At 37.9% G+C, this 15,810-nt stretch overlaps 1 protein-coding gene across 1 annotated transcript in view; it reads left to right on the top strand.

The window, feature by feature from the left end:
* ZFAT (zinc finger and AT-hook domain containing) overlaps positions 1–15,810 on the top strand; it is a 75,279-nt gene that overhangs the window by 19,463 nt on the left and 40,006 nt on the right. Inside the window, exons 4-6 of the mRNA XM_085053630.1 lie at positions 5,642–5,815; positions 13,021–13,174; positions 13,459–14,927. Of these exons, the coding sequence (XP_084909756.1) occupies positions 5,642–5,815; positions 13,021–13,174; positions 13,459–14,927 (1,797 nt within the window). The remainder of the gene's footprint in view (positions 1–5,641; positions 5,816–13,020; positions 13,175–13,458; positions 14,928–15,810) is intronic.

The raw sequence follows: 15,810 nt of genomic DNA, 5'->3' as shown, positions 1-15,810 counted from the left end.
AAGTAATAAAGTGTTTTGCTGTCTTTTATAGGTTGACAAAAAAAAAAGGTTGAGATACTTAACATAACAGAAATTTAAAATGAATAAATCACTAGAAAACTCCATTGCCAATGCACATGTATTGGTCAGAGAAATAACTGGTAGATGGAACAGGCCTCTGCTGTTCTTTGCTTCTGTAATTAGTGATCTACATTGATCTCTGAGATCCATGACTCCTTGATAGTTCTCCCGCTCTTTCTGGAGTCACCAGGTCCTACTGGTTACTGACATCCTCTGTGTATCTAATTTGATCCTTTGATGCATAATGATTGCCTTCACCTTGTGGACCTATTTACTAAAACAGAAAAAAAAAAAAAAAAAAAGTGGCTTTTTTTCAAATCTGGTGAGTTGACCCTGCCTGGACTCCAGGGTGCCCAGAAAGCAGCTCCTCAGCTGGGAAGAGAAAATGTAACAAAAGGCTTGTGAGGAGAGATCACTCACCAGTTACCATCACAGGCTAAGCAGACACAACCTGGGGATTGATTACCAAATCAGAGCAGGATAATGAGGAATAAACCCAAACCTTCATCAGAGAAGCCAAACTGTAGCCCCCTTGCTACCAAAACATGGCCACACAAAGCCAATACAGCTTTTTTCTCCAATAGGAGTAAAAAACTGTCCACTGTACTTCCAGTTTCCCCATGCACATTCTTTGTAAATACATTTTTTCATAGAGGGCTTATTTGCCTAAGCCAGCTGCCGTTACGTAAATCAAGCTGTGTGTACACCTTTCTGTTGCTTTTCTGTTCTTTTTTGGTTAAACCAAGTTAACAGCTCTGGCTAATCATTTGGATCTGGCTGGCAAGAGACAAGAGAGGACATTTAATGGCCAGGGAATGGGATTTGGGTGGAAGACAGATTACAGTGTCTACTCTGGAGTGAACCATTCAATCTTTGAAGTGGGAGACTACATAATTATTAAGGATGTCACTCTTGGCCTTAGTTTAAAGCTGAATGCTTTTGCCGTCATCTGGATTCTAATTTAAATTAATTCTTCCTGCAAGTAGGATGTCGTTCTCTGCAGGAGAAAAAATTGCCTGTGTTAACTTTAAATGGCCAGTTCCCTTTTTTTTTTTCCTCAAGCTGCTCTCTTGCTGCTATGAAATATCACTTTTTAGAGGTTAAAAAATAGTGATTTGAGTGAAGAGTAGTTTAAAAACATGCCAATTAAGGACGTGAAATGTCGTACATCCAATTACAAATGTCGAGCGCAGCCCCTTCAATTAATGACTCCAGCAGGATCATGGGACAGATGAAGGATCGAGTTTGATGGGACTCTGGAAGCACTGATGAATTCAGAGCTGGCAGTAACTTTGCTGATCAACAGACGTGACCATTTCTCTAACATGTTAGCAGGCACAGCTCAGCGTTGTGTTTCTCACACAAACACAAACCGGCGTTTGAAATTCCTTGTGCGGGGAGGGGAGGTCACTTCATCTGTTGGATCAGGTCCCAGCTGACAGAGTGCTGAGCTGGCTGCTTAGCAAGGGAGGTGCAGAGTAAGACAGTTTGTCTAAACAAACCTGTTCAGGAGCCAGCAAAGGCCTTTACTGCCTGGAGAAACTCAGCTTAGCTATTCAAGTGGCATATATTCCATTTTCTTGTAAATCATCTTAAAATCACCTGTGGGTGTTCTTTTATACACTCATGGTAGTATTATATAGCAAAATTGCCCTTGTTGTGATGGACAAAACCCTTATTTTGGCACTCTAATCCATGATGCTAACACTGAAGGATTTTTTTTGCAGGAAGGCAACTAAATACTGATGAGATGGCCCCATACTGTAGAAAAGCTGTTTGAGCCCTATGATCAAAGCTGAAGCTCTTTTTCATAAAAACATGCCTTTATTTCAATCCTTTCCTGAAGCACACGTTCCACTTCAGGCTTTTTTTGAGTAGAGTTCAGGAGCAAAGCAGCTGTCATTGAGAGTTAAGGTGTTTGTTGGTTTGGTGATTGAAGGATTTTTAAGTCTCAGGTTACACAGAGACTACAAAATAGTTCTGGTTGTAGCGAAAAGTGTTGGCAGTGTCTGCACTCCAGCTCCTCATCAACAAATTGTTTCTGGAAGGTGTTTTTTCCTCTCAGACAGGGGTAGAATGGGGCTACTGCCATCAACAGACATCAGATTAGTGAATAAATTTTAATGTTTAAGCATCAGGACTAGATCACTGTAGAGAGATGATTTTTTTTTTTTGATCAGGTATCACAGGAGGGTGCGAATGTTCTTACAGATACTCAGCACTAGTAGATGTATGATCAGCAAATCAGTGGATTTTTCTTGCTCCTGTGGGCTTTTTTTTGTGTTAACTGAGATTGCATGGCATTCAATAGATTCCTCACCCCTTTGCTCACAGTGGATGTGGTCCTCCTGTCAGGGGCTGGGTGTTCTCAGCTCATACTGAGAAGATGGAAGTTGAGATTCAGTTCTCTGTTTGAAGTACTTACCAGCTTTGGATTTTGTATGAAAATAGTTTTGCTTGGCCATAATCTTAATTTTTAGTGCTTAGCCTACATGCACATGGTTTCTATGCATCTGAAACAGCAACATTTTAGTGAAGAAATATTTTTATGTTGCAATTCTGAGTGTTGTTTTTAAGTCTTTTTAAATAGTACTTTTGGTGTTCTGTTTTGAAAGCAGGGAGACAGTCAGAAATATTTATTGTAGCACATCTCTTCACAGCTTTTACCCTTGTTTGGACTGAAAGAACTGGCAAACTGATCTGCCTGACAGAGGCACATTTGGAAAGAAAACTGATGTTACTGGATTGTTACTGTGGTCATAGTTATTCACTAACATGGATCACAAACTCAAATCTGTGGTTCATCCTTTTGTTAGAATTTTAATACTCAAAACTTAATAGAGTTGCATGTTAACATGACAAGGTAATAAATAGTTTTGTTACTTTTCTTCAGCCACTTTTTGTCCTCATTAAACTGATTAATGGTTAGAATCTTTTTAATGGTTAGAAAGGTGGATTTAGGAGTAAGGTGCTTGGATTCTGTTCATGTAACTACAAGGAGCTATATGGTCCCAAGGAAAGTGGAGAAAATTCTGTTCTTCTCATCAGAACTTTCCTTCCCAATCTATGGTTCTGCATTTCTTTTAGCTAAGACATGTTTTGTCCATAGGTATATAAAATCTTCTGGGGCTTTTTTTCTAATGCTATTGCTAGCTTACTGTGCACTGAACAAAAGCAGAGTAATTAACCCAGTATATGAAATACCCTCAGGGAAACACAATTTGATAAGAAGATTATATTCTGGGGCACATGGTGTGACTCTTGGGAATGCTCCTGTGCTGGGCCAGGAGCTGAACTCCATGATCCTTGTGGGTCAACTCAGCTTATTCTGTGATTTCTGTGTATTCTCATTCTTTATGAGAAGACTTTCTTGTGTTGGTAGCCTGGTCGTTCTGAGAAATTTGAGATTATTAATTTTTTTCTTGATGATAAACTAACAGAGGCTGTTTAATGAAAATGTGAAAATATGTGTTTCATGGAATTGCTAAGGCTGGAAAAGACCTGCAAGATGATAGAGTACAGCTGTTTCCTCCCACTCTGCTCAGCACACCAAGAGAAACCACTGCACAAGCAGGTCCTGTTCAAAGGAGATTTTTCTTTATGTTCAAATATCCCTTTCAAGTATTGTAGGAAAAATATCAGTGTAAGAATTACAGGCTTTCAGTATAAATGAATAATTTAGAACTATATTAAGGAGTTAAATGGGGACATTATGAAACTCTTTATACCTATAAAACAGCAATATTTTTCAAAATCATAGAATTCTACAGATAAAAAGGTAGTGGAGAAGAGGTATAGATCAAGGATTTTATGTAATGAAATTGAAGAAATCACTAGCAAGTGCTGAAAAGCTGGGGACTCTCCAGGCAGAGGAGCTGGAAGCTGGGCAGAACCATTGCTAACATGACTACATGGAAACATGGTTGGCTAACTGTGTTTGAATTCAGTTTCCTTTGCGGTTGTTCCTCATTCTGGAGATTATAAATATGAATTTCAGGTTTCCAGATTAGCATTAAATTATTACCAGTTATCAGTGTACAGATTTCTTTCTCAGTATGCGTGAGAAAGCTAAACTTGTTCCTGCACTCCTTGTTTCCTTCTGGTTCTGTGTCTAGTAAAGAGCTTGCAGTTTATTGATTTATCAATTACATTATCAGCTCTACCTGTGCTGCTTTAGCTTCTTGTGTCCTTCATTTTCATAAGGAACAGCCAGCACACTTTAAACCTTTCTTCCATTACACTAAGACCACAGAGACAGACTTTGTTTCAATCACAGCTGAGTATTAACAAAATATTACTGGAATTAAAACAGCCATTTCCATGTTGTATATCTTTGCACTGCTTCTGCTGTTTGCATGTCAGAAACAAGTCTGGACACACTACAGCTTTGCTCTTACTGTTTTTTATTTATATTCTGTTTCCCTTTCTCAGTAGAGCAGCTACAGTGCATTTTGAATATACATGGAATTGCTTACTCTGGAGATGGAGTCAACAGATGCAGATTGGGGGGGGAGAAAAATTCACTGGGTTTATTTATAATTTTCTTCCCTTAGTTTCTTCTTTCCTTGTTCATTACCTCTGGAACCTATGCATAATGCCTTTATTTGCTGACTTTTTCTCTTGTCTGCATTTTCTACCACTTGGTCTGATATAAGAAATTTTATTTGTATAAACTTAAGAGTTCTCTATTTTTATCTATGCTGCTAATTATTTATGCATAAGGACATTTGAGGTTGTTTTTAATTTAAATTTTATTTTTTAGAATTTCAGTAAGGAATTCTTCACTTGCTTTAAGAAAGAAATACCTTCAGCAATAACTCAGCTGATTACTGGCTATTCATTTTTATTTCAGAAGAGTCTTCTGTATACACAACTGTTGTGTGGCTTTCTAGTTGACAGGTTCAAAACTTGCTCAATTTAAGAGGCTGAAGACAAAGCATAAAGAAGGAATAGGGAATGATTTGGAAGTTCAGGCCTTCAAAATGAGGAGTTACATGTTGGGAGTTAGGTTGAACCAAAGAATTGTTTTGAACCCTAATTCTTCTTGAATCAACCTTAAAAAGAAAATTATGTTTCTGGGTGTTGATTTACAATAACAGGGGAGGAAAAAGGCCTAATCCAAAGAGACTGTTGAAAGACTTTCCATTAAATAAGATTGATAATGAAACCAGGACCAAAAGAAATAATCCTAAGATTGTCAGAACAATTAAATGTGGAAAAGAGAAAAAGAAATAAATTCTTCATTAATTGCAAAATCATGAGAACTTTGACGAAGTTTGTAGAATTTTCCCAGAAATACACAATGATGTGAAAGAATTGAGAAACACATTTCTGAGAGTTCATTCTTAAATTACTTTTTTTTTCTCTCTTATTTTGTGTGTATAAGTATCATACTAGTTTTATTAAATAGAAGGGGCAAAGTTCCCCTTTGGGGATCATGCAGCATGTCTTGTTTTAGTAACATGTCTTTCTTTCTACAATAGCATTAATTTTCTCCCCATTTGTTCTTGTAGTGTTAGTGACCGTGTTACCTGCATTGCTTTTGTACATAGTTGACTTCTTTTTGATGTTTGCTCTTTAGGTAATGATTCTGACGTTGACCTTGACAGGAAGGAAGATGAGCGAGAGAGAACTCCAAAGAGGCCCAGAGTTCAGAAAACAGAGAAAACAGCATCAACTAAGGAGACTGAACAGGTTTCAGGAGCTAAAAATCCTATTATAAGTGTGGTTTTGACAGCCCATGAAACTATTCCAGGTAATCAAAATCACCAATTATATATTTTTTTTTAATTATGCTGACACTGTGTAAAATATTCGTTGGTCTAAGACCAAATTGCTCAAGATATTTATTGTGTAAAAAATATTTAGCATTATTTGACTATCTTGATAGAGAGCCTCTGCATCTGGCAGCTACCTAATTTTAGAACTTAAGCCACATTGTTCATAGGTACATGAAATGCTGGGCCAGGCTGTAGTTAACATGAATTACTGCTTTAACATCAGTTATGTTTAGTCGGTGAATAGTTTTAAAGAAGAAAATGATAAAACGCTGACCAGAGAACAGAAAAGTGTATCTGTATTTGAAAATCAAGTTCTACACCATGATTAGAGGCTTCAAACAATTTATTTAAAACTACATTTGCATTTGCCTGTTTATATAAACCATTAAGTGGTTATAAACCATTGACCATTCTGACTGACTGTCAATCCCTTTTTAATAGTTTTGTGCATTATTTTCAGCTTTGTAGTTTTGTTGTTCTCCTTTTCATTATTGCTAACATTTCTGAGTATTCATTTTGCTTATAACTAACAAAACAGCTTTAAGGTCTTCATTTTGTTGCTGTGGGTTGGAAGCTAGCTGGATTTTCTGTGTGGTTAATATCTTTTGATATTGAGATCTGTGATATGCTTGGACTTTGCTGAAATGCATTTCTAATTGTGATGGTCGAGGAAGGTGGATGAACTCATGTCTTGGGTTAGAGGTGCTCAAAGTAGTAAAACAGCTTAAACTTTGGAGCTGCTTGGGCATAGTACATCAAACATTCAGAAGGCTTTAATGAACTAAAAGGATTTATGGTTAAGTATGAACCTGCAGCAGTTTTTGAAGGTCCTCTCATCTATTTGACTGACAATTCATAATCTTTATTTCATCCAAGTTCCCAGCTAAATTATGTGTAGTAAAAAGTCAGTGCTGTTCAGAAACTTATGAGTTGTCATCCAACTTTTCAGAATTTGGAAATTCTAGAGGATAGGATGTAAGTGGTTAACTCTGAAGATTCAAAAGAAAACTACTTCATTTAATGCAATTATGGTTTAATTTATTTTTCATTGATTTTCCTTCTATTTTTTCCCATTAATTTCCGTGATCTAACTATAACTTAATGTCACTACCAATTCTTAGGCAGATCCTCTTTTCAGTAGTACTTTAATGTCTGGAGTTTTTAATAAAGATCTTTCACAGTCTTTTTCATAGTCATTTTTCTGGAGATTTATCATGTGCTGAAGAGATGAGTTACTGCTGTAGACTGATGTTGAAGAATATAAATAGATAAAACAGTTCTCACTTTTTTTTTCCCCCTTTCTGTGTGCTAGACCATCTGTAAAGTTAAGTTGAAAATAAAGTTTAAATGTGCTTAGGCACTATCTAAACTTAGTCATGGTTCTGCAAGCATTAACAGTCTGTATCCACCTGTTACCTAGTTTTAAAGGTGCATGGAAATACCCCTTTTTGTGTCCACTACAGTAAAATTCTGTTAGAAGATTTGAGATGACAATTAGAAAAACAGAGAAGGCCTTAGGAATTAGCTGTATTTTATTCCCAGTATTAAGGAACTACCTAGACTATTCTTTTCCCTTCTTAAATAAAAGATTTTAGAAGTATTTCATTAACACTTTGCTGTAGTTTTACTATGCACTAATCAGTTTTGAGACACTGCTTTATATAATGTGTTCAGTAGATTATGACGAGACTGATATCTTCAAAATCCCTTTGAACAAACAGGATCAGTTTGTTTTTTACTTTCCAGAAAGGACATTTGGGCAACATTGATTTTCCCCAGTGTTCTTCTTCTGTAGTGTTTTCCTGGGAGGCATATGAAAGGTAATAGATTTACAGCTTTAGACATCTGAAAGCTGTCATTAACCCATAGAGTAAACACAATCTGAATAAAAATTGTAGATTTTTTTTCTGTGCGGGCATTGAAGTCCCTTGGTAGACTTGAGAGGTGAGTCTGTGCAAAGCTCTTGCAGTGCAAGGCCAAGTGCAGGGTTCTGCACCTGGACATGGAGTGATAGGAGGACAGATAGCTTCAAACTGAAAAAGGGTAGGTTGAGATTAGGGTGTAGGAAGAATTTCTTCACTAAGAGAGTGGTGAGGTGTGGAAGAGTTTGCTCAGAGAAGCTGTGGATGCTCCATCCCTGGAAGTGTTGAAGGCCAGGTTGGATGGGGCTCTGAGCAATCTGCTCTGGTGGAAGGTGTCTCTGCTCACAGCAGGTAGGGTGGAATTAGACAACCTTTAAGGTCTCTTCCAACCCAAACCGTTCTGTGGTTCTATAACTGGAGGGACGTGGAGACCATGAAGAGAAGTTCATGAGCACACCAAGGTATCAGATCAAACAGAGGACAGTTTTTTGTAAGCATCACAGTTAAGAGAGTCAGTAACTGCAATTATATGCACTTCTGAAAATAGTGTATTTTGGATGGCAGACACCTTTTTTCATAGTCTGTTTTTAAGAATAAGTGAGTAAATTCAGCAAAATATTCCATCTGGGATTTTTAACGTATTTTATGTCCATTGCTTAAATTCTTTACCAAGGTTTCTAAAACCAATTTATTGTTCATGCTTGATTAGTTTGATTCAGGAGAGATTTGAACATTTAAATTATTTGTTTAAGTAAATTCTGTAATATTTTAAAGACTCAGCTTGTTACTAGGAGAGTTAGGTAGAATTTTTTGTTGGGTTTTTTTTTTCCCCAAGAAATACAAAAATAGTGTGAAGTATTCAATTTCTTGAAGATAATTACTTTTTCTTTTTTAAAGGAGTTGGATTTTTTCCAACTACAAATCCTTAATACAGCACTGTGAAGGTTTTTCTGTCCCTGATTTCCACTGAGGAGCCACTGTCCATAAAAGCCCAGCTGAGTTCTCTTGCTACTGTGTGAGAAGATTCTATCTGTAATCTATGAGCACTTAGTTCCTTCTCCCACCAGGATTTTTGGGCAGTGGGGAAGCAGTGGAAGAATGCCATTTTGCTTACCATTTATGGGCTTTGTTTGACTGGTGACAGCCTTTTCTCTTTAACTGGTACCAATCTTTTCTGTTTAAGACAATTTCTGTTCTTGGAATGGAGATTGTGGGTTTATGACACATCTGAATGGATTTAAGATCAGACAAAATGAGCCCCTTGGGGAAAGGAGGAGGGTTGGGACTACCCCTTTTCAAAGTATCTTGGTCAGTAAATACAAACTGCTGTCACTGGCAAGTGTTGCTCTCTGACCCCAGGTTCCTGTCCTGTGCATCATTGTGCCTTTTGTAGTAAAACATGCTAGAAAACTCCTAATATATTTGCAGAAGGAGAGACATGGTGTAGATTTTAGGCAGATCTCCTCTCAAATCCCCTTCATCTTCATGAGCTCCTGTGCTGGTACAATGCTGGTACAATCCTTTCAACGTTTAGTTGAAAGGAGGGCTAGAGAAAAGATGCTGCCCTTATGCTGACTTTAAAGCAAATGTTCAGTTAAGCAAGGTTAGACTAATTAAACCTTTCCCCTGTGAATGTGAGCAGCTGTTTATGTTATTATGGGTTTACAGATTGATTTAGGTCAGCCAATGTCATTCCAGCTCTGTTAAAAGGGGTAAGAATCTTCATCACCCTATACACAGGTGTGTGTTTCTGTTTCTTTGTCTGAATTAAAACGTGTCCAACCTCATGGTGACCTAAACTATACAAATATTAAATGTCCTTTTGCTTTTTGCTTTTTTTTGAGAGCTAGGGGTAGATTTGCGTGGAGAACTTTGGGGATTATGGGTAGGGTTGGCTTCTGATGATTTGCCTTTCAGAGCTGTCTGACAATGATTATACACATTTGGAGCACATTCCACAGGGTATTATAGAAGCTGGAAAAATATGGGCCTTCAAAAAGAGATTGTAAGAAACAAATATTCACTTCATACCCTTAGCACATTATTTTTCCTTTACAGACCAGAGTACCTACATTATGAAGATTTGTTTTTAAAACCTGGACTTCAGCTACAGTCCTTTTTTAAAACAAGAAAAGTTGGTCTAAAGGCAGCTTGCAGCATCTCTATAGGAAAGAAATAAGACACTTACTGTGTAAAGTCTCCCAGATTCTGTCAGCTGTTGAGCTGGTGATTGCATCTGGATGATCATATTAAATAAGTATCAACTAATTTGTCTAAATCCCATCTTGAAGGCCTTTATATTTTCAGTCTCTGGGATGTGGTGCAGTAATTGTTCCATAATTTAATTACATGTGGGGTGAAAGTGGCATATTCCTTTATTTTAAGTTTGCTGACTTCTTATTGAACTGTTCTTTGTGGATTGTGAGGTAATGATGATTCTCACTTTTGTTTTCACATTATTGCTAGCTTTTTTGATATTGCTAGAGGGTTTTTTGATATTTCATTTCCAGTTATTTCTTTTACAAGATGAAGGTCACCAAACTCTGTATACCTTTCCCAAACAAAATATTTCTGATTTTGTCTTTGTTACTGTTTCCTGTTTCTTCTTTATTCTTTTTTGTGATCTCTACTTGAAGCTTTAGGAAGTTCACGGAATTTAGTTGAATTAGTAGGAATTTGGTTGATGTTCTTTCCTGGTTTATTTCTGATCCATTTCTAATAATTCGATTGCCTTTTAGATGTCTATAAGTATTGGAGAGCTCTATAGTGAGGCACAAACTGCTTTTCTAAGGCACAGACTGTGAGAAATCAGAGGCCATCCCTGAGTTTGAGCCAGAGATGAGGCTCACTGGGTAATGCTTATCTGTAGAAGCTGCTGTCAGAATGTCATGAGGAACTCAAATCTTATTCTTCTGAAGGCAGATTTACTTAGCTGATATTGACTGAAAAGAGGAAAGCAAAAGGCATAAATAAAGTCTAGTAAACTAAAGTCGATTCTGCATTTAAAAGAGAGATATGATATTGCTGGAGGAAGGATTTTTCTGGAAGAAATGATCAGTACAGTGAACGTCTTTTTTCTTTTTTCCCTGGTATTTATATGGTCTGACTTCTTGAAATTACTGTCTAGGAAAACAGTTAGGAAACCTTTATCTTCCTTACTGGCAAATGATGTTTTTAATGAAAAATAAGATCTTCTCTCTCTTTGCCTTGTTCTTACACATTTCCCTAGTGTGAATATTGAGGGCATTCTTTTGGGATTTTAGATATGTGGACTAGGTTGGGTAGAGCCTAGAAAACAATTTTCTCACTTTCTGGGCATGTGCTGTAGTCATTAGTTTGTGATCTAGGGGTGACTGCTGTGGCTGCTGGTCCCTGGTAGCCCACAGGCAGCATCCCAAGTGGATGGAGATCTAATGTTTCCTAATGCTTCCCTAACTTCTAAGGGTAGGAAGTATAACCTCCCACAAGGGGACATGATTGCCTTTTATGAGCTGGTACTTCATCAGCATGTGTGAAAATCTGGATCTCCCTCTTTAGGTTTTTCAAGGCATTTGTCTCTGTGTGAACTGCGTAGGTAATTTAGAGGCAGTAACATGAGGATAACCTTGAAACATTCTGCCCACTCAAAGTATGCAAAATACTGGTGAGTTAGTATTTATCTAGTGAGTATATATTTAGTTCACCCAATTTAGGTGATTAAATTTTTATAGTGGTAGTATGAAAGTCTATTAAACAGTTCAGCAGTCCTTTCAGGAAATGCTCAAACATCCTGAAGTGCAGAAGGGCACAGAGGAGAGTTAGTGTGGAGCATTTAATGAGGATCTTTGTCTCACAGTCAGGAAATGGGAGGCCTAGAAGAGGCAACCATGCATATAAAGCAGTTTAAGACCTATTTTCTTTTAACCAAGTCATTCTAAATATAGAATTTTCTTCTATTTTAAGTACTGAAGTATTGGAACACTTGTCTGGTGTCTAATGTCTATTGTATCACCTTTATACTGAACCCACAGATTGAACTATGGCTCCTGGGTTGTAATGACAAGGTCCCATCTCACAGTTCAGTTTGGGAGATGCAGTCCTGTGAACAACCTGTCATTTGTGGGAAAGGGAGGAAGAACAGAAATGATGGTAGAATAGAATGTTCTGGTAACATTTAGGGTGAAAACTTGGAAGATCCGTTTTGATGAGCCTGCAGAATCTCTCTTTAGTACAGAACTGAAAGCATTATTAAAAACCAGTAGTCCAAAAAAGCTATTTTTTCATGCAAGTGGTTTAGTGAGCAACAGAGCTGTTGCAGTTGGTTTAGTTACAGAGTTGGCTGATGTCCAATCTGATAGGAAAAGCTTCAATAGCCTTACACACTCCCAAATGGCCTCTTCTCAAAATATCTCCATTTCCCACTTCAAATCACTTCGAAAGACCCACAGAATCTCCATCTTTCTCCTTGCTGTCTAAAGCCCTGCTCTCCTCCATGTAATGTCCCTAAGTCTTTCACACCTCTTGTGGGGTAACCCCCACTGTAGTTTCAGAGATTTAATGTTAATACTGCCTATATTTTATAAATAATGTCTTTAGAAATCTGGTCTTAATGCATTCAGTAGAGCCCCTTCTGCTCCCAGTGGAGTTTGAAAAGTGCTCATGGAACACAGACTCATAGAATATCCTGAGCTGGAAGGGATCCACAAAGATCAAGTCCAGCTCCTGGCCCAGCACAGGACAGCCCCAGGCATCCCACCCTGTGCCTGAAAGCATTGTCCAAATGCTTTTTGAGCTCTGTCAGGCTTGGTCCTGTGACCACTGCCCTGGGGAGGCTGTTCCAAACATGTTCTTTTATTCTGAGGGGTGGCAATGTTGCCCAAAATATGAGGAGTTTGAGGAAAAGATGTGCAGACTTTTAAATATAGACTAAATTGTCTTTAAAACAAAACTGTCTTTTTTCCCAGGCCTTTCTTGTGGAATTAATTAAACAGCTTGGCATAATTTTTCAAAGGATGTGGTATGAAACAGAAATAGAAAAAATCAAATTTTATTTAGAACAGTTACATTCTTTTAAAGGTGGAAATGTTTGGATGTAGGATCTCCTAGTAGCAGGCATCAAGCACCATGAATATCCCTCCAAACCATCAGTCCTGGCGTGTTATTTAAGCAGAAGTGTGGTGTAAGTATTGATGTCTTCTGGAAGTGTATCCTGTCATTAACAATGGAAACTAAAATAGTCAAACAAATGATTACAGAGTTTGTTGTTCTGTTTACACTTGTATATTACAATGTATGTTGTTGTGAGATTTTTAATGAGCATTTTTTTCATTCTACTTTAGGAGCCAGAAAAATTGTTCCTCTTGAGGCTTCTCCTCATGAAAGTGAACCCACAGCTCCAGAGACAGCACAAGTCCAAGACCCATCACAACGAAAAGGATATCAAGAATATGCCATTCAGCAAACCCCATATGAACAGGCAATGAAAACAAGCAGGTAATTTTGAAGTACTTATATGTGTTCATGCAGAATATGAATGAAATGCTTCCCTGTCCGTTTTTATGAAACCTGGGGTATTTTTCTGAGCCCTTTAAATGAAGGAACAGCTGAAGATAAACTGTGAGTAAGTTGTATAATTTAAAATGCCTTTGGAGAATACATTTTTTTAAATACTAAGCATTTCTGTCCATTATGAATATCTAGGGAAATTTTGACACATTATGTCACCAAGTTTCAATACTGTAAATATAACTGGTTTGTTTGTTTTGGGTTTTTTTTAGGTTGGGTCCAACTCAACTGAAGATTTTTACATGTGAATACTGTAACAAGGTGTTCAAATTTAAACACTCCCTCCAAGCCCATCTGAGGATTCATACAAATGAGAAACCTTACAAGTGTTCTTACTGCAGTTATGCCAGTGCAATCAAAGCCAACCTGAATGTTCACCTGCGGAAACACACCGGGGAGAAGTTCAGCTGTGATTATTGTACCTTCACTTGTCTCAGCAAAGGCCATCTCAAGGTCCATATCGAAAGGGTTCATAAGAAAATTAAGCAGCACTGTAGTTTCTGCAAGAAGAAATACTCAGATGTTAAAAATTTGATCAAGCATATGAAGGAAACTCACGACCTTCAAGATAAAAAGGTGAAAGATGTTTTTGATGAGCTTCGCTTGATGACACGAGAGGGCAAAAGACAACTTCTCTATGATTGCCACATTTGTGAGCGCAAGTTCAAAAATGAACTGGACCGGGATCGTCACATGCTTGTTCATGGTGACGAAAGACCCTTTGCTTGTGAGCTCTGTGGTCATGGAGCCACTAAATACCAAGCCCTGGAGCTTCACGTTCGAAAGCACCCTTTTGTGTACGTGTGCTCTGTGTGCCTGAAGAAGTTTGTCAGTTCTGTGAGGCTCCGCGCTCACATCAAAGATGTGCACGCAGATCTGCAGGAGGATTCTGTTTTTAACAGTTCTATCAACCAAAGCTTCTGCCTGCTTGAGCCAGGAGGTGACATCCAGCCAGAAGCCCTTTGTGAACAGCAGACACAAACTGCAAGTGAATCAACTGTCACAAGTACTGATGCTGATAACACCCCGCAGCCAGCTGCTTCTGAAGGTGAATCAGCAGCTGCAGATGTAAACCATAATGGTCAACACAATGGTGATGTGAAAATCGATGCAGTCCTTTCCTTAGAATTTGAAAATCCTCTGGTGAAGAATGTAACAGAGACACTGTGTCAGACCACAGATGTAGCAGTCCCAGACATTCAGCCCTGTGTAGCATCAGATTGCTTCCTGCTGAAAAATGGTACTGCTGGTCCTGAGGAGTTGAAAGTTTCTCCTCCAAATGAAGAGGAAGTCAATCAGTGCAGTTCTGTAAATGAGCAGGGTGAGGAAATTCATCTTTTACTGTCTGAAGACAAAAGTTTAAATCTAAGTCAGAGCAATGGAGTGACTGAGAATCTTCCAGTCCCTGAAGAGAGAATCCAGTCTGTTCCTCCTAGTGAATCAGAAACAAGCAATCCACCCATTCAAAATCCAGCAGAACCAACAGACCCTTTGCCAGCAGCAGAAGCTGCTGCAGCCCCAAGCCCACAGGCAGCATCTTCTAACACACCTACATCCAATGGGGGAACTGGATCTGTTGCCTTCATGCAGATCTTGGACAGCTTGCAGAAGAGACAAATGAACACAGAGCTGCGTGACAGGATAAGGAAGGTTTATGGAGACTTGGAATGTGAATACTGCGGTAAGGAGCAGCAGAATTATGTTTGGGGTTGTTTTTAAATATTATGCAGTCAGCCATCTTTTTTCCGTTCCTCTGGTTTACAGTGTTTATTTGCGTATCTTTGCAGCAGCATCAATTTTGTAGTTCAGTATGGGTGCAGTGAGATTTGCTTTTTGCTGTACAAATAGTCTGAAATGAGTCAAATCTCCTCAAAAAACCCACTTGTGGGATATAGCAAAGCAATGCTTTGCAAGGCTCAATTTTCTGTTGATGTGAAATGTGATAGGATTAGATTATTTCTGTCCACATGCCTCTCCTCAAGTCATAACTTCCACTGGCGCCAAGCACAGCAGATTTAGGCATGTGATCAGCATTAGTTCAGTCCATGCTTTAATACTTAAGCTTCATTATCAGCTTAGTATAAAATTCAGAGGTTTTTTTCATATAGTGTAGGAGTGTGTATGGTAAAACACGTTCTATACAATATGTACATATATACTGGTGTAATTTTGTGTCTTGTTTTGAACCAGGTTCTTCGAGATGAAAATTTTAATTACATAGTATCAGATCAAGACTATTCTGATTGTAATTGTTGTGGGTTTTTTTTTTATATATGGAAGTGGGAATAACACACCATTCCCATTTATTCTAACTGAAAATGTTTGTTTTTATGCAACTGGAAAGGAAGCAATTTGGGATTTATATTGGAGTTTTCATTCTTAAAAAGGGAGAAGAATCAAAGTCTGAAAAAACAAGTTTTTGAGATGCCATAACATTGTACTTTGGGTGAATTGCTCTTCACTTTTTGATGCCTTTATGCCAGAAAGGCTTTTAAGAAGGAGTAACATGAAAGAAAGTAACGAAAAATATTTTGACAGTCTCTTTTGGTGTACAGTTGCACTCA

The sequence above is a fragment of the Lichenostomus cassidix genome, chromosome 2 (assembly GCF_008360975.1).
Source record: "Lichenostomus cassidix isolate B80296 chromosome 2, HeHo_3.0, whole genome shotgun sequence".
Taxonomy (NCBI): Eukaryota; Metazoa; Chordata; class Aves; order Passeriformes; family Meliphagidae; genus Lichenostomus; species Lichenostomus cassidix.
This window is presented reverse-complemented; position numbering and strand designations above follow the sequence as displayed.